Below are 24,369 nucleotides of genomic sequence, written 5' to 3'. Positions count from 1 at the left end.
GGGCGGGGACGGGGCGAGCCCGCCCCGCGTGGTCGAGGGGGGCGCCCGCCCGTGGCAAAGCCTACAACGTTGCCGGGCCAATCGCTCATCTTCCCCCTTTCCACATTGCCCGTGACGGTAATCGGTGAGTGATCCCTCCCTGTCCTTGTCTCAGCTCATAAACCTTCTGTTACATGTTCTCTCTCTTGTCCAGTTTCGAAGGGGAGTGATGGAGCAGCTTTGATGGGTGCCTGTCATTCAGCCGGCGTCAAACTTGCCACATGCATCCAGCTGCTTGCTCCCGCTCCTCCACAGGTAGAGAGGGCACAGTATAAGGAACTGTGCCTTCTAAGGGGGGGGGGGGGGGGGAGGGAGGGGGGCAATTTCGGGGAAAACGGCAGCCTCCTGCTCTCCTGAGCCTGTATTTAAAACAAGCCCCAGTCAAGCTACAAGAGTGACCAGTAGAAGAAACACAGGAAAAACCACTGTTGCATAAAGGATAGTGGGTCTTGGGATATTTGAATCATTGAAGAATAGTTGTGACCTAGTAGAAGTGCTTCTCTGACGTAAGCTGAGCTTGTCTTAGAAGCATGGCCTCTTAGAAATGCACATTTAGGTTGCTGCTCTGGAAGGAAAGATGCAATTTTAGCAGAAGGAGGAAGAGCAAACCATGTCTCAGCATACAGTACGAACACCACCACCAATTATCACTCTTAACATGTCAGTCTTTGGGCAAAATATTTTTGGAACAAGAATAGTGTGTGCTGTTGTTGAGAGCAACACTAAAATGGTCCTTTCTAAACTCAGCAAGCAAACGTATCGGTTCTGCTAAACATGCATAAAACAGTCTGGGCATGGGAATCATTGCATTGGTTAATCTGTGATCAATGGAAGCATGAATCCAAGCCAGACCACTGCAATGTCAATCGCTCCCTGCTACTCATCAAACCATCTTTCTACTAATAACAAGATCAACAGTATTTCCCTTCACACTATGACAGTAAAAGCTCAGGAACAGCCTTTTGCCGAGCCTCTGCATCCAGCTGGGCAAACTGTGTCAGCATTGTTCCAACAGAAACATCCCCTCTTCCTGTTTTGAACACGGGTTTGCTAGTTTTACTAGAAGGTTGTTAGGAGGGCAGGAGTGTTTGTTCCCAGCTGTGTTGTAACTTCAGTGATGACATATCTAGGCTGGAAGTGAAGCTCTGCTCAAGAAAGCCAGAACCCATTTCACGCAGCTTTAGTCAAATATTACAGGCAACAGTCAAAGGTGACAACCAGCTGCTAGATCTGCACCTCTGCCACTCGGGGAATTACCAGTGTAAGGAGAGGTAATCGTTGGGAGATCACATCTGTTATTACAAGCTGTTGGCCTTTATTTTTACCGCAGCAAGGGGAAGGGATGATAGTTTCTAAAATTCAGCATCATGTGAAATCTCACACTGGGACTGCAAAGTAAAACCAAATGGTTTTACAGAATGGTTTACCAGTAGCAACAGGAAAGTAACCATCAAGATCCATCCATGGTTAATGTGCTGTAGCAAGCTTCGAGTGTGTTATCTTTGCTCTTTGTGCCATAATTCCTTCCTTCACAAAGGCACTAGAAACCTCATTAACTTACAACACTTAATGAGCCAGCCAGACCATGCAAACAAATGTTCAGTTTAGGACAAGCTTAGATCAGTATGGAGACACAGTGCAGCAGTCCCTCTTTTAAGTGTGATGCATCCTTATAAAAACTTCCAACAAGCAAATTAAATCCTCTCAAAATCAAGTACCCATTTTTATCCTACATTACACTTTCCACTATCCTTTCTATTCTCTTATATTCAAGCATTTAGAAACATCCAGTTTTGCCTACAGCCTGTGAAGTTATAAACTGGATTTTATTCACAGTCTTCCCTCCCACCTATGAACCCATATATTGTTAATACATTAACACAGCATTTCGGTGATGCAAATTCAGACTTCTGCTGCATGTCACTCCCATTGCCCCAACTAAGATGTGTTAACCAGAGCAGAACCAGCAAAAACCTCGCCACTGCAGACACTCAGTAACACAACTCTGTTATTTGCAACATTCAGTTACACAAAACCTGTGCTATGACAAAACAAATGTATATATATTTGTGGATGCAGATCCTTGCAGATCCTACCCTACAATTTAAAGAGATACAAACACACTTGAGTGTAGCCATATTTTCCAAAGGAAAATATGTTCCATGTGTTCCTGCAAAACTGAAGCAGAATCCACAGAGATTGATAGAGGGTTAATCCAAGAGGTGATCTCAGTAAGGACAGCAGAGATGGCTCTTGACTTTGATAGGAAACAACACAGAGAAGAAATAAATACATATTATTATTTAAAATAAACTCCTTAGGTATCTTCAGGACACTGCCAGCTTCTATTGCCAAAGAATCAAAATTAAGTTTTCGGATTTTTCTCTATCAAACCTTATCTAGTGAACCGAGGACTGTGAAATGTAACCATTAAATCTAAGAACTGCTATTCAGAGGCCAAACTATCAGCAAGCCCAACAGCCTTCCTCTGTCCCTCCCTTGCAGCTGGGACAAGTCCCTAGAATGCAACCAGCAGTTTGGACTACAGCTCAGATTGTCATAAAATGGGTCAGCCTGGGAGGAGGAAAAAAAAAAAAGAAGAAAAAAAAGCAGCAGCATTTATCCGGGTGCTAACAATGCTGAAATAGATGGAAATGACAGTGTGTGTGTTTCAGAAATAAGTTTTCATGATGAAATGAAAACCAGACTTAATGCACCTTTCTAAAATTGCATAAATGGTTTAATCACTTCTGCCGCAGTGATTTTGTATTATTGCCTGGAGTTGAAGTCAGATCAGCCACGGAAACCACAGGCACTCTGTACAGCATCCAGCAATTACTCCAGGGAGACCACAGCTTCTGTGCTTGGGGTCTCATTGAGAGCGTAACATGGTGCAGTGAGGAGAAGGCAGCTGCATTCTTACCCATCCTTTGTCAACTTATTTCAGAGGGGAGAATGGCTTAAGGCATCACTTCATATTCACCCTCATTTTACAAAATATTCTGGTATTTATTGCAACAGTGTAAAAAAAAAGTCAGTCTTAGTATGTTTTGGGTCTTTCTATAACCAGTCAGTACAGTACCAGCAGGAGTCAAGGCTCGATGGTAGACAGTACAGTTGTAACTTTGAAACAAAGAAGAAGAAATTCCAAGGCATTGTAAAGCTGCTCAAAATTCTGAAAGTAAATATATATACTGATGGTGTGTTATAACATACTGAATAGTTCTGTAGTACTCGGGATTGCTTTATATTTGCATATTATATACATGCAATTTAATTCATAATGAGATGCATCTCATCACTGTTAAAAAATGTTGATCACGTTTGTTATCTAAGCAACCTGAAAGCATAGAGGGATTGAAATATGATAGTCTGAGTCACAGCAAAAATGGGAAAATCTAGGAAACTTGGTCCTACAAATAGATTACAGAGCTACCACTTAAGGAGCTATGTAATAACCCAAACCAACAGTAGTTTTACCTAACACATCTGAAACATCAAACAGAATATGTATTTTATACAGAGATAAATACACATATAAAATACATACACACATTTTTAAATACACTTATTTGTAGACACATATCAATACAAATTCTATTATATATAATAAAATATTACCTATTTCACAGCTGGTAACCATGGTCTCAGTTTTGCATAAAGACATGGAACAGTACACAAATGCCAACATGTATTTCATGTTACTGGGAAGCTCCATTCCCCTTTCAGCTAAGCGACCATGAAGCCTGGCTGCTTGAATGGATAAACCTGAATACTTCAACATCAGCTCATTTCCTGACTAGTCTAAAAGAAAACAGTCTGATCAATGTTCAAACTCAGAACCACTATAAATTAAAGACGTAAATACATAACTTTTTTCAGGTGCTAAATGATCAGTTTTTGGAGAAGCACTTCATAGATTATTTCTACCATCTTTGGAATTTAACTAAAATAATACCAAGATTTTCATATCATTACACGCTAAATTATAACAAAGTAATCTGCATTTAAATATTTCACTCCTATTAATAATATCTTATAAAATGACAGAGGGCTCCAAAATATGTAATCATGATCTGTAAAAGTTTAAGACAGATAATACATTAGTTGATTAAAAACAAATCAGTAAGCATTTGACGTTGCATAGCAATTTATTTCCAGGCGACATCTGTAGGAAGATCCTAAGGGAGAAAGTCAGAGTTCAATAACTCCATATGAAGCACCTCATATTTTGCCACTCATCCTCACACCAGTATATCTCAACAGGAAGTCACAGTCAGCACAACATATGGATCCAGTCTGAGCAGGCTGCTAATCCTCAAGAGTTGCAAGACTACTTATGCTGCCCATCATGACAGACATTTGAGCTACAGTCTTCCCTTGACTTCTCCAAAGAGAGCATAAAACGGTTTGTGTCCCAAACAATCCACAGTTTCTGAACTTGGCTTTTATTAATTTTAATTTTTTTCCCACAGAAAAAAAAATTTGTTACAAGAGAAAAATACTTACTATGTATACATAATTTCGATAAAAAACTGTCCAAGACAACAAACAGGATAAAAGGAATTGGATTCCTTAGATTTGTTATTAAATAGCTGCATGTAGGTAAGTCCATATGCCATACATGCCACTGCTAAACGCCACTGTTAACAAGTAAAGCACCACCAATAATTCTTCTGTGTAACTGAAGTAACAAAGTTCAAAACTTTGAAAGGCATTAAACACCCATCTATTGTCCCATTAAATAAATAGGTAACCTTAAACATCACTGAAAGGCAGAACTACATACATCTAACTGCACTGAAATCAAAACCATTGCCAGATTAGTTATGTATTTAAACATATCTCTGAGGTACAAAACAATCCAGAAGACCTTTAGGCATCATTAGCTCTGCATTTGGCATAGTTGGAGTGTGGCAACATAATCGTGACTTTTTTTTAGCTGCAGTGATGAAGTAGAAAAACATCATTAAAATAACACACACTGCGTGTCTTACAATTCCCACCTTGTTTCTCCCCCCACAGTTAGTTTTTAAAAAGAGTTCTAAAAGCATGATTATACAGATTTATGTTGAGGTATTATTTCACATGAAATATTGCTTGTGTTGGAACAAACTCAGCTTTTCTTTCATCTCGAACACCACAGTACTCCACAGTCCACCCACCTGTCAGTATTGAGGAGACTTAGAGATTCAACAGCCGTTAGTGATAACAGAAGTTACTCGTTCCATCTCCAAAACACAACAGTAAAACAGACACCTCTACATGCAAACACATCAGGTGCACACATGACCTCGCATTCACACACACAGCCTGCACCTTCTCCTGTTGGAGTTTTGGTTGAAGGACAGGTTATACGAAGTCAACAGCCATAATTAAGAAGCATTTCAGTGACACCTTATAAACCCTACAACCTGATCTCACAGCTCTTTTTCAGGTGAATTGCATGGGAAAGCTCATGAGGATCACAAGATTTGTACGTTTTCAGATGACTTGGTGAAAATAAGGTGGTAAGAACAAGACCTTTATCTTTCAATAAATAGTAATGCCACCCGAGCAAATAGTTTGAAGAATTTTCAATGCCTGTTAAACCTTTTGGCCCTCTTTCTTCCACAGTTGTGTATCTTCTCCTCATTTCCCCTCTCCCCTGTCATGGAAATTGTATTTAAGATTGTGTTGTATTAAATTGGATTTCCATTTACTTTAGCAGAAATAAAACCAGTGGCTTTTAAAATAATATGAATAGAAATGTATGCTCAGAAATGCCTTTCCTTAGTCTCAAACATCTCTCAAATCTATCAACCGAGTTCAAGTATGTGGTAATTCAGAAAGCAAAAGAGCATTTTTTAAAGATTAAAACAAAGCTGCACATGGTAGTTTAGCCATGGCTTGATTAAACTTCGTTTTACAAGTCAAAGGGTCATGGTGAGTGCCTGAAAATACTATACCAATTTATTCTTTCAAGGTAATTTTTTTTTTCATTTACTAAGATCAAGCGTATCAGAAATTGGAAATGCAAAGGAGGAAATAAGTCAGCAAAATAGCCACACAAATTGCTATGCAAATTCTCATTCTTCCCAGAGAACAGCTGGCACACATCCCAGCTGCAACACTTACTACATGGGCACCCTCGGAGGCTGGCGTATTAAGACACAACGGAAGCTCTAGAAATCAGGGGGACAGGAATTAAAAGAAAAAATCTTCACAAAAAGAAACACAAATTGAGGTTTTTGTTTGTTTAATAAAAGCTTGCAAGGCACATGTTTCAACTGAATTGCAACATCTACAGCAAAGCAGATCAAAATTTGTAAAACTTTCCCCCAGCCCTTTCAGGAAGTTAAACCTGTGACCTAGTTGAAAACCAAGCTGGGCTTGTGTGTGTACAAATCTGATGTAATTATGCCCTACTGTTGTCCTTCTGAGGGATATAATTGTATATCTCAGGGAACTTATTGTTTATTTTTCACAGAAGCTGGAGCTTAGACAATATTTTTGCTAGTCCACATCTGGATAAGAAATTAATCCACTTTGTTTGTAAGATATGATTATTTCAGTCACTCATTTTAATGACGCCTTTTTACAGGAACAACCACAATGTTCTCTCACATAGAAGGCTCCTTCTGTTACTTAAGGCTGCTGTGCCAATGGTGCTGCAATACAATTTTCTCTAATATAAAAAAGCAAGGTAAAAATCTTAAATGATTCTCCTAAAGTAGAATCAATTGAAGTATTAAGAATACATCTTAAAAACTATGACAAAACTAATAACAATAACTATGTCACAGTTCAAATAAAACTCAACACATTCATTTAAACATGTATAAAGGCCAACGTGCTGCAACATAGCTTTGTTTAGATGTCTGGATGGCCTTGTTTGTGGTTTTCTTAATATGTGTGTTCTACACGTAGGTATTCAAACTATGTTCTATATGGTAAGACATACATACAGCACTGCAGTAAAACACAACAGGCAGTCAAGGACAGTTAAATATTGCATCTTGGCATGGCAGTCTAAGGCATGAAGCCGAAAGCTTTGCGACTTCTTCCACCCAAGTGCAGTTGTAACCCTGAAGTTTGCTACCTGGAATGCCTTATTGCTGTTATGAAAGGATATTCATGAATCATTAACTTCAAGAGAGAAAATGACTGAAACACAGACATGTGATTCTTTGACAGTGATTCAAACAAACTTACTTTGTATAAGGAACTCTAAACTTACTTCCAAATATTACATCTACATCCATACTAGCACACAGAGGGGAGGTTCCTGCAGGCCTGCCTTGGCTCAAGTTAATTTACAAGCTTCTCTTGCTAAATGGCACTTGAAAAGCCTGAAAGAGCCCAGTGCAGTAAAACATGTACTTGTGCACAAGCAAATAAATGCAGCCTGCACTTGACCAGACACACACACACCCCCACCCCTCAACATGATGACTGTATGCCCAAAAAGGATATTTACTTTTACCCTGTACCACAGTTGTACTGGTAAATGTTTCTCTCAGTGACCACATCCCATATATTCAATAGATTTATCTGAGCATTGGTTTCAAATAAAATGTATAAGTTAACATTTTGTCAAGACTCATAGGCATAAAAATATAACTGAAAGTAAAAAACAGATTACGGACATTGACTTTTACAACAATAAAGCTTTTTTCCTTTAAATCACTCCAAAAGTGGTAATAGGTTTAAAAAAATCTCAGCACTACCTGTCAGTGTAAAGTAAGGAAGTGTATCTGCATAGAGCAGAGAAGAGTCATGCATATACACCAACATGCTGCAGTTCCTAATAATTTCAGAGTTAAAATCTCTGATCTTGCATTTTATCAACAAGTGCAGTAAGGATCGTTTTGCAGCTTTCATTTGCAGATATTTCTGTTGAAAGTTCATCCTATTTTGACAGATCCTTCATTAAAGACATCTGGGCTCTAAAGAATTATTCCCACATGCCTGATAGACTGGCCTCCAGGCCAGGTGTTACACAATTACCTAACTACAGGTAACTCTTAAGGGGTGCACAACTTCTTCTAGAACTTATGTTCTGGCTTTCTGTCCAGTTACACCTACGTTAAGCAAAGCTATCATTGCCTTTTATTGGATTTTCCATTCTCAACACAAGGACTAGGCCCAGAGTTGGAATTAAAGCATAATTCACTCTCTTGAAAGTCTATCAGTCAGCAGCAGACAAGATGATAAGAAAAATAGTTGCAGAGGAAAAGGGGGGGTCATATAACAAACACAGGTTTTAGAGGGAAGCAAAACTGCACAATACTTTCCCAGCTTTTCAAAGATCTCTGTGTAGTTGCATAATTGATACAAAAATAGCTATGAACGACTGTACCATTATTTACTAATGGTGGTGACTATAGTGTTTTAAATGACAGTTATGGCACTACCTTAATATAGCTATCTCATAATAAATTGAATGAAATGAGCATGACCTATCCCTCCCCATACACAGACACACACACACGCATACCTCACACACACAGAGGGGGTGAAACCGAAGTGCAGAAGTCTCAGTAGCAAACCTAACTGTCCTGCTACACTTGCCTGAAAACAAGCACACTGTGGTATATACTGGCCCATTGTGCTGGCTGCTAAGACACACATATGCATACACACACATACACACTTAGGCATGGAAGAATCCTGAAGACAAGTTCTTTCCAAACTGAAGATCTGACCCTGTCAGCTCCTACTGCTAGGTCTAAGCCCCAGCACTTCCACCAGCATGTCTCTAACAATATAGAGATCAGTGCCTTAATCTATGGAAGTGTTGTTTAAATAAAATCTTCCTTATTCGATTTATACAAACAGTATAGCTACACATAAGATGTATAAATGTGTTTGATAAACATAGAAATGTTTACAGTGGAAGACAGGGAGAATTAAAACAATGACAATTAAAAAAACCAAACTAAATATCCAAACACTTATTTGAAAAGACTCAAGATACCAACTGCTTTTTGGCTAAAAAATAAAAGCTACATGACCTAAACGGGCTCTTGAAATAATTTTTATGCTATCACTGAGGTCTATGCACATCAGTTCTCTAACACTAAAGTTAGAAATCTCATTTACATGAAAATTAAAATGATTTAAAATGGGAAGAAAAATGTAAAAACATGGAAGACTGTCACATGTTGTAGAGACCATAAAATTGATAAATGTTCCCGTTTCCTTCAAGGATGGTATCTCTGTCTGTTGATCTGTAGTTCCAAAGAATTCCAGTTTCGTAAAAGAAAGTTGTCAGTATACTGCACGTGTGCACATATATCTGAAAAAATAACTTCCTTGATCCAAAGGAACTTTTTAAACCGAAATTCATTCAGAATAAATCCTCAGAAGGGAGCTTGCATGCTTTTTCATGACTGGAAGGATATCACAGTGTTGATTCTATATACAAAGTAGGATCTATTCCAGTACACTCGAGTAAAATAATTCACATATGGAGAATAGTTCATTTTGATTTCATGACAAAATCGTCCATATTTTGAGTAGGCATAGTTGTCATCTTCCTCACAAACCACCTGTCAGAAAGAAGAAGACCTAATTAAAATACTGAAGGTAAGTGGTTACAGAATGTAACTCTGTACATTTAATTTATTTGGTATTCTGTAAATTTCATTTATGATAGACATCTAATTTCCATACTGTACAGTTCCTATAAACTGAAAATACATTCCCCTATAATTTGTTTAACCACCCAAAATAGCCTTTTTGAATTAACCCCTTTGCCAGGATAATAGACATTAAAACCAGTTTACTTCATTCACATAATAAAGAACAACACAGCAGAAATCACCCCCACACACCCGTTTACCCAGCAGTTCAAGCCTGACCCGCACAGAGCACACCAGTAATGAAGGGAAGTCTCAATTACCTTTTCCACACCAAGTAAGTTTGACACACCTATTAAAGGCACAACACACACACATATAGCCCTACAAATTCCAACCAGTTGACTTGGAAGCAAACTGCTTGTGTGTTTGAGCATCTGCTGTTTGATATTCCTGAAGTAATCTCTTCATTATTCCTTCTGAATAATGAAGAAATTTACATGATGTTAAAAAAAGGTGGTAGGACAAATTCATGAAGAAAAATCCACCAGTGGCTATAAAGATAATTTCCCTGTAATGCTAGATCGCTGGAAAATATTTGTCTTTCCTATGAGTAATCTTAAGTTCTCAGGGAGAGTCAGAAATAACATACTGGGCTAGGACTATAGGACATACTACAAGCTAGAAAGTAATACTGATCTTCTTAAACACATCCATTTAGTAAACACATCCACAGACCTGTCAACAGCATAACATCCCATCCACTGTCTCACTTTGGGAATAAGTAAATGCTGCAGTCTCTAAATACATACCCACTAGTTTGGAAAGTCTTGATAATCTTTCAATATGACTTGGACAATTTTTGTTAGCAAGCAAACTGAGAGATTTTTTTAAAGTTTCCTGAGACAACACACTATATCAACTCTCAAGAACAAACTATGTCAGTTTTCTGAAAAAAAATAAATACTTTATTCCTGTTGGCCATTCCACTAATTTTTCTACAACTACCATTTGAGGTTTCAAGTCAGCATGGACTCAGCCATGGACAGGAAGTGTAAGTGATGCTCATTACTAGGCAACCAACCTTTTTCTAAAAATACTGAAAAGTCAGTTGTCTACATTTAAATATAGGTACCAGTTGTTTCATTACAGATTTAGATTACAGACATTCCTCAGAACAGATTTTAACTGAAACTCTCGCCATGAACCTCCTTTTCACCTTCAAATCTCTCCACTATAAATAGGATAACCCATGTCACTTTTGACAATTCTAATTACACAGAAATAGTAAATGACTGGTTTTCTGTACTGACAGCACTGTGTGTGGCATTATCCAAGACAGGCTCCTTGGATTTGATTGAAGTTTTTTCCTCCCTTTGACTGAAATCATCATTGCAAGCAACAACTGCTCTGAAAAGTGCTGGGAGGTGTTCCTTCCAGTGTTAGGAATTAAAGAAGGAAGAAACTCTTCCTGATACATGAATCAAACAAAAACTCAGAAATCTGACAGTAAAACTGTGCAGCTGAAGTTAGGATTATCAGGCTTATGTGCAAGAAAGAAGCATGCAGGAAGCATGGAGAGGAGAGAAGCAGCGGTATGAGGGTATGGAATCCTGAAATTGTGGTTAATTGCTTCAGAGGACATTTTAAGTGTGAAGAGGGAACAGGAACTTACTCATGCAAACACAGATCTGAGAAGAAACTGAGAGATACGTGTGTTGATTATCAATGATGGAGGTTATTCATACACACACACTCTAGTTGTGGTACAATATATTGTATACAACATGGAATAATCATAGCATACATGATTTTAGCAGCAAGGCAGGGAAAGAAAACAGATTTCAGCAATGGTAAGGAAGTTAACTGAAAAATTGATACAATATCCTTCCTGGATAAACAGGTCAGGAAACCTAAAAGTGAAAGTGACACTAGTTGTAGATTCCTGGGGAAAATACAGAGTAATCCCCCAATAACATACCACTCCCTCAAAACAAAGCAGCTAGAGGAATGTTTGCATTACAAGTTCTTTTGAAATGTGTTTCATCAAAAGTATAACTTATAAAATAATTAACACAGATGAACCGCTTAGATTTTTCCCCTAAGAATGGAATATAAGACTATATACAAGAAATGTATGTATCCTCCCCATTAAAAAAAAAAAAGGATTCAAAGCAAGGATTCACTTGGTACAGTTACTACACACTAGACTGTAATGTCAAGTAGATGCTTCAGTTCTTTCTTAGTCAGGAGACCAACTAAATGAACTAACCTGTGATTGCCTAGAAGTAACCGGTGACTCTCTCGTGTACACCTGAGAACGAGCAATGAAACTGTGAGTTTAAGGCCACTCCTGCCTTTATAAAGTCAAATTTTTTGCTGGATTCTCAGGAAGCAGATGAACAAGTGGTAATGAGATTGCTTTATAAACCCCATCTCAGTCCCTACTTCAGCAGCAAGAGCAGCACTATCAGCATTCCAAACAGACAGAGCATGGCAATGACTGAAACAGCATTCATGGTACAGTTTATACAACCAATTTTTCTACCAGATGTGGTTTAAACTATCTATTGGGGTGCTAACCTATCTGCAAGGCTGAATCAAATAGACTTGTAACGTCATTAGTACCAAACAGGCTGTACTGAACTAAATGGCAGGCTTGTCCTCATCCCAGCCAGAGTTTTAGAACTGAGTTTATCCATTTAATGATTGGCAGAAAAGCAGCACAGCTAGATACTTGTGTATTAGGAGGGATTAGGGCATTTAAATAATAACATTGGGTAAGATAACAAGTGTAAGAAACAGACAATCCAAAACTCAATTGATTACTTTTAAAATATTTAAGTCTTTGTCTACATGTCAACTACAATCGGAAAAACAAGATCAGCATTATAAGAAGATTTCTTTTTAAATTAATTATTTATGCATTCAAACATTCTTATTTTCTCACTATTACTTACATGACCATTAGCAATATCCAATAGATCTTTAACTCTGCATCCTCTTACAGGTCCCACTTCATTGCAAATTGAATCTTCTATAACCAGAAAATTGGCTTTGTAGGATGTGAGTATCTTATAAATATCCTCTGCTGACCTCTTTGAATAGATCTGATAAATCTATAAATTAAGAAAACATGTTCACGGAATGCAAAAATCAATGATAATACTGGGTCACACACACCACACACAACGATCTGCAACAACAGACCAAATGTACACACCAAGTTATGTCTGGTTCTAAAATCTCTGAAATAGGTGAAGTAGTGGCCAGCTGAATGGGAAGTATTTGTCTCTACTCATGGCAAGTTCTCATCTTACATATTTTGAGTGGCCTGAAAAGTCTTCAGAAATAATATTTTGATATTTTTTTCTGTCCAGAGTAAAGCACTGATAATTTACTTGATAATCCCTTCTGTGTCTGCTGGACTCCTATGTCCTCCTTCCTTCTAATACATTTGATTGTTCTTCCATTACATTTGGGTGAAGAGGAACACAGTTCCTGTGAAAGGCCATGTTTACAAAATTGGATACTCACATTCTCGTTTCTTTTCAGAAGATCATCATCGTTGTACAAAGGCAAACTTGACACCATCCATCCAGTACAGAGCTTAATCACACCCATGAGCTGTGGGCTGCCTGCAAACACTGCAGCCACAGGAGCCTGTCGCCTGCAAAAGCAACACCAACACACGTCTGAGTACAGGATGCATTTCTCAAAACTATGTTCTTAATTTTATACACTGTGGGATCTTTCAAGGTGCTGTGGGATGAACTGGATCACATGGAGGTTTCATTGGGGGTCTAATTTTAGTTGGTGTTAATGTTGCAGTGGCAGTAGTTTCCTTGTCAGGAAATGTTCAGATGTGCAGGAACATGGAGTTTGAAAGGAAGGGCTTTTGCTGGGGCAAGGACTGATGGCTGTTCTCCCCTCCTTGCAATCCACAGAGCACCATTCAGAGTGGTCCTGGAATGGATCCAAGTATTGTTTTTCTGAATGGCTGTCAACTTGCGACAAAACAAGCTTGTGAGGGAAGGTAGACAGAAGGAAAAACAACATGATGTTATCTTGTATAAGAAAGTCTTCTTATCATTTTTATTTGATCTCTAGAACATGCATTTCATGATCTATGAGAAAATAACGTCATCATACAGAACAATGTCTACACTAATTAACTATGTTTCTAGGTTTCGTTTCATTTTTTGACTATTTGTATTCCTGTGTTAGTGAGATAAAATAGTCATTGCCATACTTTATTACAGACTTTAGGCAACTTCTCTTGCAGGGAAGATTCAAAATAAATTTGTATTATTAAAGGGAAAATTTAAAGAAAATATACTCTAGTAATGTCATTGAATTAAAATTCCCATATGGATAGCTGAGTATATCTTTAAGGAAAAAACCCTTTATTTTCTTTAAAAATATGAACAGCTGCTACAAATAAGGGTAGTAAAATTGCTCTTAGCTGAGTGAATCTCAATGCAATTGCCATGATTAATTATGTACTTCAAGACTAATATATGGAGACTAACATAAGAGCCATTAGGTACTTGGCATTATCCCACTTGCTGCCTTGAAGAGCTACAGCAGTGACAAACAACATATACTACCAGCAACAGCAAGAAGAAATTGGCTGGAACTCTGTAATTACCAGTCTTGCCTTTTCTGAAGATGAACAGGTTGACATTAAAGACTACATAAATACAGAAAGTAATATTCTAAAAAAATGCAGTTAAAGGTAAGTTATTTGAACACAAGGGATCTAATTTTCAGAGAAGTACAGTTCCTAATAATGACACAGTACAAATTTAGATTGAATGAGGCCAGAATGCATTTCTGAATCTTCTGGTGAGAGGAAAAATCTATCTGTGAAAATAACTTGGTATTAGCCATGTATACACTCAGTATAAACTACATAACATAGCTCAGCTCTTGTTGTGCCCTGCCTAGGCAGACTGGTAAGAACCCTTCCAGGATCCAGGTCACAGGGGAAGTCTGAATCATACATGTTCCTCTCCACGTATCCTGACAAAGTCTTTAAACCCTCACATTCAGGCATTTCATTTGACTGGCTCATGCACGTAAAAGTTTAGTGTTTCTGTCCCTCACTGGTGTTACAATCAGCATGAATCCTCAAATCCCATGAAAAGTTAACATGCAAAAAACCAAGCACTAAGATGTCCACCTTTATTTGGAAACTAGGTCTCACGATGATATGATTTGCTTGCGTGTTTCAGGATCTTCTACTGTAATCAATGACAAACTCCTGTTTCTTTCCATGGGAATAATAACAAACTTAAAATACACATTTCTCCCCCCATGGAGATAGACAGAGGTATCTTTGTCTATCAGCTTCACAAACTGCTGAGGTAAAAATACCCTGACAAAAAGCAGTAAAATAGAAATGTAGGACTTCTTGCTTACTTTATCCATGTCATAAGTTCTACTGTATCAGGATCATAGAATTCTTGCAGTTCTGTAAGCTCTGTCATTATCCTAGGGAAAAACTGATGGAAATGTTTCTGGTTACTTACAGTAAAAAAAAATATCTACAGAGCATCTGATTATATTAAGGCCTTAAGTGACAAAACAAAAATGGGCTTCAACTGACTTTTCCCTCCTGACTGGTACTTTTATTTGAATATTTTGCAAAACATAGTTTATACTTAACGTGACAGCAGGAGACCCTCTCCAAAATAAATATGTTAAACACAAGTTCTCATCTCTCTCTCTTTCATTAGAATACTTAAAATTAAAAAATAAATAAACAAATAAATAAACACACAGCAAAAACATTCATCAACGTTAAGTGGCCTTAAATGCATCAAAACCATAGCTCAGGTTGTCACATGCCATTATAATAAATAATGGCACTGAACCAAGAAGATGATAAATCTCTCATGGTAAACCTCCTTGAGCAGGAGGGGTTGGACTGTTGTGAGTTGATGGAGAAGTGTTATTCAAGCAGGACAGGAGAAATTTCCCAGAAGGGCCCTGGTAATCTGCCCCAGACTTCCTTCTGACTTCAATCACTACAGCAAAGAAGATTACACTATACTGTATGAAGTAGGATATCTCTCAGTTTATGCTCTTGAAAAGCATTTTGGGAAAAGGAGGGATTTTGTGAAGTGAGACAAAATGCCATCTGTTTCAAAACAGACCAGACTGCAACCCTGCACCATGGCTTCCCTATCCTGTCAGGTTTGAGGGCTAAAGGAACAACAGGTCCTTTATTAAGCCAGGTGATTTTGTCAGCCCTTGAGCCATTAGGAGCATTTATCTGAGAAAGGTATGGCTGGAAGCTGTCCAGCCACGAGGGGCTGGAGCATGTACATGTACATGCTGGTGTAAATGCTAACTGAAAACTACCTTATGTCAGCCCTTTTGGAAAACAGATATAAAGTTTACAAGTTATGCCAGACCAAAGGAACAACTTACTTTGGGACAGCCACAGTGGATAGTAAGAAGTGGGAGCCTGCTTTCAGCTGAGGCATTTCCACTCCCATTACCTGGACAACTCAGCTGTCAAGTGATAGCATTCTACAACCAGACATGTTAGAGTTGCACAAGAACAGCTGCCACATGTTTGTGTCAGGACTGAAAGCTGTAGCACTGCTGTTATACACACACCCAAACTATTCCTAGAACAGATCGATAGAAAGAGGAACCACTACTGCCACTCCAAGGAGAACCCACTTGGCTCAGCAATCACAGCCCTGCAAAAACCTGGTTAGATGAGGGATTGTGCTAGACTGAGTCAGAAAGCAGCCAAGCAGAAAGATGCTGAGCTGTACACTCAGCTGTACACACATAGCCACAGTAACAGATTAGGGGTCTCAAGGCATTTGCACTGTTCTGTTACTACTAATCAAAGTTTCCAAGCTCAGGGATAAGTTATGAAAATCTGGAGAGCAAACTGTTCACCATTGCTTAAAAGCAGCAACTGGATCTGCAATGGCTGAAGCCCTCTAGAGTCCAAACCCCTATACTGCTTTCATTAAAAAAATCTGAAAAAGAGTTATTTGGTCAACTAAACTAGTTTCCTCTGTTGTAAAAGAATTCATAATTCTATTGAGCAATGGCAGCATTTTTCAGGAAAATATCTATTGCTCCATCAAAAATGTGTAAAAGGTCAGATTACATTGCAATCAAACTTTCTATTATAAGACAGACGTTACAAAACCTGTTCAAATACTGTTGGCCAAGTCTGGCTTCTATATTTGAATTCTTATAAAACTATTCAAACTAACTATTTTGAAGCTATGTCAGTATAACAGAGGGTTATACTTTATGGAATGTTTCCCATGTTTTTTAGACTCACAGAAATTTAAAAAGTAATTTCCAAACACTCTCCTCCCAGTCCATCTGTGACTTGCAATAAAGAACTAAGTGTTTATTTTAAACATGGAAACATCTGTAAATTTTCTTCCCTGTACTGTTGTATATACACACCTCTACACAGTGCTCTGCACAAAGGATTTAACTCCATTATAATTTGATGGGAACTTTTCAAACTGATTATTTACATATGGTCTCCCATAATTTTATTTCATCTAAACTCACTCCCTCTCACTAAAACCAAGATTGGGACAACACATTTTTCAATATTTTAAGATTTTATTTGTTAGTATTTTGTTTGTTGAGTCAGTTTATATATCCAAAGCATAATAGCTGAATATAACATTTAAATTTAAATTTAAATTTAAAAATTTCTTTATTACAATAAGTAAGCATTGACAAACTAAATTGTCAAATACCTCATACTGAAAAAAGTAAACAGTTTTGTTTAAAAACAAAACATATTTTCAGTGGATGACAACTTCAATTGCATTATATATATTTCATTTCACTAAGTATATTATATTTGCTCATCATTTTGACTCATGTGCTTACATACAAAAAAAAACAACAAACCAAAAAAACCTTCACAAAGGTACTTTTCTTACCTCTTTCCACAAGCTGAATCCAATTATTGTGGGAACTGCCATACTCAGAATAAGAGCCTAGAAAGTACATGTTAGAAGAAACAGATTATGCACCGTTCTCCAACCTTGAGGTGTCTGTTGATTCTACTCATATAGTAAGCAACATTTATGCCTGAAACCTTAGAGTGACAGTAGGTGAAACTTAGTGGGGTTTTGCCAAGCAAAAAACTCTCTGCAAAGAAGAATTTACATAATTTAGCATAGATGAATTAATTTGACCATGATAACTTTACCATCAATTTTAGGAATGGTAAATAACAATGATGTAGGGAACAGAAGAAAAGTAAATACCTCACATTCAAATGCAATGAGAAAATCTGAGACAGGAAAAACCCAAGCATTTCAAACTTCTGCTCTTGTTGATGCTTTTGTTCAGATTAACAATATTGATATGCAAAACCCAGAAACCCATTTTTTCAGCACACCATCATTCTAGCTGATCTAATTTTTGCTTTGCAAAAAGGTGAAAATAGCTTGTATGGTACAAGAAACATTTGTTAAGGAACACACAGAAGGCATTCCCCTGACAACAAGCTACTAACACACCTACTGTGTTAATAGTAAAAAAGCAGGTCTATATAACAGAATGCATGAGTACACAAAAGAATGTGCTTACCATGTACATGAACATATTGGTACTCCTTGATTGAAAGAACACTGTCAATGTTTCTGATATAACAGAATTGTAACAGCATTTTCACAAGTGACACTGTGAACCTCTAAGCATAATATATTTATTCCTATAAGCTTCTTGAATTTAAGGTAAGTAATATCCTATCCTTATTTTATTAATAAAACTAATGCACAAAGCTGCTAAAAATCACACAAAGCAACTCTTGTCATATTGAGAATAAAGTTAGGGTTGGAAGCGGGGGAGTTGTTTGCACTGTAACACAAGCTCATCTTCAGTCACACCATTTCTCTACAATGGCCACAGGTAAACAAATCTTACACAAAGTAATTCCACTTATCATTTCTTACAAAGCAGCTTTACTCTCAGCAAGTAAATACATCTTAATATCACATTTTAAGATTAATTTCTTAGTAAAACAAGGCTTATATCAATGCTTGCCTGCATACCTGTGCTGTTTTCTCCTGCATTCCTCCTAAAAAGCACATGACCTTCTTGGCCAATCTCAACTAGATATGACAGAGAGACTGAGGTCTCCAAGATTTGTTAAAAGAAATTAAAGAGATGAGCAAAAGGAAGATGAAGACAGCTCTGCTTCTTGTGAGGAAAGGCTGCAGTGTGAACACAACTTTATCACCAGGTACCAGACAACAAGTGCAACAGTGATATTATGAATGAAAGACACAGAGAAAGCAGACTATATGAGACCCACTGCTCACAGAACAACATGTTCTTCTCATGGGCTCTTCTACTGGTCTTAGTTAACTGTTTGCAAAGTTATATGCTTGCTACCTATATTTCCCAGGACATTGGCAACAGTAACTCACCAGCAGTATGGGGTGCACAGCTTTCAGTCGAAGCCACTTGAAAAGTGTCATCCAAAGTTCAGGAGAACACACCCCAAATGCAGCAAGCATGCAAACATAAGGTGTCCATAGATATTTCATTCTGAAAAACACTGCAATAACTTAGTTGGGACTCTGTGCATGCCTCTGCACTCAAGCTATTTATAAAAAACATTTAGATGTTTTTCACATGCCAAACACCGTCTGGATGTTCAAGTAATCTGAGGTCAACTTTGATGGCACTGAAGGGTAAACCAAGGAAATCTCTAGCAGAAGAGCAGGCACCTGACTATCTGCTGTGAGATGGAGGAGCAAGATCCAAGGTAAAAGATGACAAAATCCTTCACAGAGTTCAGGGGAGGATGAAAGAAAAACAAAGGGAATAGTAAAGTCACTTGGCTGTTGTGGTTTTCCAGCCAAGAAAGGACAAAAAGCAGCGATTCAGCAAAGCTGCACAGATAATGTACTATAAGAGTTCCTGAAGAAAGGAAAGGAAAATATTTAATAAACAATTTATGATTTGCTGGTGTTGTCTGCCTCTTAAGAGTAGACTAGTCAGCTCAACTACACAATAACACAACAGTCTGCTCACTTTAAGAATTTGTGAGTATTTAGATTTTAGGATGATGAGCATAATACAAATACAAGACACCTTCAAGCTGATTAAGCTGAGAGACAAGATTAGAACAATGTCTTCCAAACATCAGCTTCTGTAGCTTTAAGAACTAACACAATACTTTTGAAATTAGTTTTTCTACTGCTTTAACATGTCAAGCAAAGGTATACTTTGTGGTAGCCTACACACAAGAAGACAGATAAGAAATCTTCTACATGCCAGTATTCCAGAACTACTCTGTTCATCAAAACACTACACAAGATCTTGCTAGAATACAATATTAAAAATAATTATAGCAACGTTCTACACTTAAATACCGCAAAGAAAGTTATTAAAATGTAATTAAATTCAAGTCTTGGATTTTGGCTACATTAAAGCTTTAAAAACATGTTAAAGAGACTAAGAACAATTGTATCAAATTTATAATCACAATTATCACTGACTGCTCCTCTACTAACTAGTACCACTACATGCCAAAATTATTTCTGAAAAGGGGTAAATTTCAAAGGGGTGAATGGTGTATCATGTCCAATTAGGAACTCTCTGTTGCTTTCAAAAGAGATACATTAAAATCAGACTTACCCTTCTAAACACATTGCTAGACAACCAAGCAAAATTGTGTGAATGACATGATAAACTATTTCTGGCCTCTCTCCAATTCGACCATCCTCAAGTTTAACTGCTTCTTTCAGTGGTTCACCACTGCAGTTGGAGAAAATGAGATATCACTTAATTCAGACATTACCTCAGGCAAAGGTGTCAATAAAAATACATTTAAGTCAGTAGTACACTGAGATCATATTGTGTCATATCATACAATACAGTTGCACTGTTTACTTGGTTTTTGTATGCAATCAATGATCTATCAGTACCTACTGTCCCTTGTTTTGGATTGCAACCTCTCTGGAGCAATGGTTGCAAATTGTTACAATGGGATCACTGTCTATGACCCTTAATCCTATTTTAAGGTAATTCAGCACAAGAGGCAGTCTAATTTAAGAGCAGGCAGACTCCACAAACATTTAGATGAAGCATGCTGAACGTGCATTTAAAGTTTCTTCATATCACTAGGTTGGTGAAGAATTATGGAATCTGTAGGATAATTGTGTTTGGAATGTGTATACCATTTTATGACAAAGAAAGATAATGAAAGTAGCTTTGAGTCACATATTCTAAATTCTAACAATATATTATAACTAAAAATCACAACCAAAATCTTACAACAAATGTTTTTCTACAAACAAGATAGCAATGCATAAGATAGGTAACATATTTTTCTACCATATGATTTCAGGTTAGAATTTTATAATAAACTTCCTCATGACAAATGGAAAAATAGTTTGAGATTATTAATTGATTCAAAATTTGAAAAAAAAATGAGGGGGGAGAAGGTTTATATTAAGTTTTTCTTTAAAAAGGTGTTGGACATAGTGTAGTCGCTGCTTATTATAAAGTAGTAAATAGCTATTTCAACCACTAGCAAACAATCAGAAGTTTGCTTCATTGTTTTGAATATACCAGCATACATCTGACCTGACATTTTCATTCACAGCAGCATAATTTTTATCTATTAGAAATCTTCATTCTTGAAATAAACCTACTGATTTTTGCTGCAGACAAGTGAACAATTTGTTCTAATACCTGAGCAGTTACACCGTTCATCTTCTACCAGGTAAAGATAATTTCCTAGTCATTGAGTTTCCAAGACAAGCTACAGTAGGATCTACAGTTGCTATTCTTAGTCTGTAAACAGACAGCTCCACTACCCCTTCTCTCAAGGGAACTGTGACTGTGAATCACTGTGAAACTAAAAATAATTGAGTTGGTTTTACTTCAGCTCTGTTCTCAGCAGCAAAAGCTGATGGACCCTATCACAATAAGCCAGCATTTTAAAAAACAAACAGTGAAGCATTAGAAATCACAAATCCTCTCAACTCCACCTGTCTCATTCTTCTCAACATGTAAACTTGAAAAAGACAAAACCAAAAAACCCAAACCCAAAAGAGAAAAAAAATTCTAGTAACGATCAGGTAGCTTTGCTGTTGGAACTGTAGCACAGATATAACATTTTTCTCTCTGGCAATGGGAAGAGACATACGTATATCCCAAAACAGAGTTCTGCAGGAATTGCACCTATGGGGAAACAAACCAATGACAACTCCCTGTCCTGACTGGAGGGATGCTCAAGAAGCTCCTCACTAAAGGACTTTTCTTTAGGAGGCTCTGGTGGGCCTTCCCACTGGTGCTCACACCCTGACAAGCTCAATGGTAGAACAAATTTTGGAGCAACAAACACGATAACCATTCCCTTAGACATCAAGGAAACTCTTATTTTTAACTTATTTTTTAGTATAAATAAGCTACTTACCAAATTCTCCTAAAAATGACCTGAGTTACAGAAAAAAGGCAAATAATTAATACTAAAATATAAAAAGGCAACAGTGATGACTGTGTTAGTCGCAAAAAAAAGTCTTGGGAAGGTGCCTGAAGAGATTCTTGACAAAGGAGCCAATTCATTGTAAAATTCCTAGTAAGGCAAAAACATCCCATTAAAGACAGTAACAATACCCCACAGATTAAAAAAAAAAACCACCCAGCACTCAACCAATTGTAGTTTAACCTACTCATGTCATAGGAAACTATTTTAAACACATCTTTGAAAAGTTAACTTTTTATCATTTGAAACTGCTTTGCAATACTGTTTAGAGTAACTGTCAAAAGCTTATCTTCCCAAAAATTATCTGTGATGTGAAGAGACCAGGCTACAACTCTTCCATAGCACAAAAGCCCAAACTCCCATATAACTCCATTATGGAAACCACAAAGCACTTCATTGTCACAGTGGATTAAGATTTTAGAGATACTGATGCAAGAAGGTATGCTTGTTCTCATTTCAAACAAGGAGATGAAGAAGGAAAAGTGGTCATCTGAGATCACAAACAAGCCTGAGGCACTGCCAAGAATAGAATCCTTAATGCTGAAATTCTAGTTCTGTAGCCGAACATACTTGATCATTCTTCTTTCTCAATTAACGAGCAGGAAGATTATATAGTCTGCCAATAAGCACAACCAGTCATATTCTCAAGTGGAACTGGTGCAGCATGTGGTTCTGTGAATGCATTCTTCTCTTACTTTGTTTCGCTTCTCTCCCTCCTTTTATTTTCCCCCAAGGGAAGACTAGAGGACTGAATCACTTTCAATTAGATGCAATAAATTTAAAGATTAACAGCTAGGTATGTCCGAACTGGCCCTAAAAGACAGATCTTGAAGCTCTTGTGCAGCAAACCATAATTTCAACTCACAGTTACACAGTGCTCTAGGCGTAATTGCACCCAGTTTGTCTCAGTCTCTGGCTTCATTGCAGGGTTTGACAGCTTGAAAACTGACATGTAGAAAGTCCGCAGGGGAAAAAAAAAGAAAATCTGTAACACTTGGTAGCTGAATAAACTGAAATCCTGACCAAGAGTCCTTTCTTTTCTTGCAAAACACTTAAGAATGAGGATGTGTTGTGTGTTTAAAAAATGCATCTTAGCCAATGTCACTACATCTCATCTTCCAAAAAATCCCCAACAACTTCAGTTGTGTGTGACATCATTTTTCACTTCTTCCCCTGAAAGGCTGTGAAGCAGTTTTGTAAGAGAGATGCAGCTTCCAGGCGAGAGTTCCAACTCCTGCACAGAATTGCAAGTCTTGGCTTGCATCCAGGAGGTGTCTCAGTCCTTACTAATACTCCATTGGAAGTTTTCCAGAAAATCTGTAGCCATGAACATCTTCTTGTAGAACAACATTCAACTCTTTTAAAGACACTAATGTTTTTTCTTAGAATCACAATTCCTTCTGACTTTTAGGGTGTCCCTTGTCCTAATTTCTTCCAAAACATACAGTGGGGTTTCAGGGGCACCCCATAAAGCAAGCATGTTTGGATAGCATTGATAGTTCATGAACTCTTTACAGAGCCTTTTCTTTTCCAGGCTATAAAAAGCTATTACTGCCACCTTTACATTATTATCTTTGCTTTCAAGTCTAGAAACCCTAGACAGGCTACAGAAAGTTTTCACTCTTCAACATCACAAGAGAAGAAAAATCCATGAAATGCTTTCACCTCAAGGTATGAAAAATAGTGAGGTGCCTTGGAAATCTCAAAATCATAAGTCAATTCTGTATATTTTTAAATTCAATATTAAAACTGTTTCTCTAGCTCCTCTGTAAAATTGTCACAAGACATTGAAATTTTACACTTCTCAGAGCAGCCTCAGATGTTTGGATATCTTGGGAGGTGTAAAGAGTTTAAAAAACTTACTTAGTTGTGTTTAATCCAAGTTTTACTTCAATGAACTTCAGCAAATGCTCATTTTCTTTATGAGGAACAAACATCTGAAAATTAATTTAGCAGAGAAAAATCATATGAAATGCTGGAAGCAGCTTTCACATAGTCATTCAGATCATAAAATGTCAGGAAACAATAAACTATTCAAGATTTAGCTAAAACTAACAAAGTGGATTAAGTGTGACAATTAAGAATCACAGAATTAATTAGGTTGGAAAACACCTCTGAGATCATCGAGTCCAAACTCTGACCAAACACCACCCTGTCAACTAGACCGTGGTACTAAGTGCAACATCCAGTCTTTCCTTAAACAGCCCCGGGGACGGTGATTCCACCACCTCCCTGGGCAGCCCATAACAATGC

The 24,369-nt window shown here is 37.4% G+C and overlaps 1 protein-coding gene across 3 annotated transcripts in view; it reads right to left on the bottom strand.

The window, feature by feature from the left end:
- Positions 1–4,480: 4,480 nt before the first annotated feature.
- DPY19L4 (dpy-19 like 4) overlaps positions 4,481–24,369 on the bottom strand; it is a 33,633-nt gene continuing 13,744 nt past the window's right edge. For 2 of the 3 annotated variants that reach the window (XM_051785263.1, XM_051785264.1), the window contains exons 11-20: positions 23,980–24,053; positions 22,048–22,206; positions 20,262–20,381; positions 19,046–19,166; positions 17,549–17,605; positions 15,027–15,109; positions 13,140–13,272; positions 12,563–12,721; positions 11,875–11,916; positions 4,481–9,572 (exon numbers count right to left, since the gene is read on the bottom strand). In XM_051785263.1, the coding sequence (XP_051641223.1) occupies positions 9,408–9,572; positions 11,875–11,916; positions 12,563–12,721; positions 13,140–13,272; positions 15,027–15,109; positions 17,549–17,605; positions 19,046–19,166; positions 20,262–20,381; positions 22,048–22,206; positions 23,980–24,053 (1,113 nt within the window). In that variant the 3' untranslated portion in view covers positions 4,481–9,407. The remainder of the gene's footprint in view (positions 9,573–11,874; positions 11,917–12,562; positions 12,722–13,139; positions 13,273–15,026; positions 15,110–17,548; positions 17,606–19,045; positions 19,167–20,261; positions 20,382–22,047; positions 22,207–23,979; positions 24,054–24,369) is intronic. The other variant, XM_051785266.1, reaches the window with a different exon arrangement.

Source organism: Manacus candei, unplaced genomic scaffold (genome assembly GCF_025592945.1).
Source record: "Manacus candei isolate 608988 ecotype Guabito, Panama unplaced genomic scaffold, ASM2559294v1 h1tg000019l, whole genome shotgun sequence".
Classification (NCBI taxonomy): Eukaryota; Metazoa; Chordata; class Aves; order Passeriformes; family Pipridae; genus Manacus; species Manacus candei.
The sequence above is the reverse complement of the archived record's forward strand: the minus strand, read 5'-3'. Positions and strand labels throughout refer to the sequence as shown.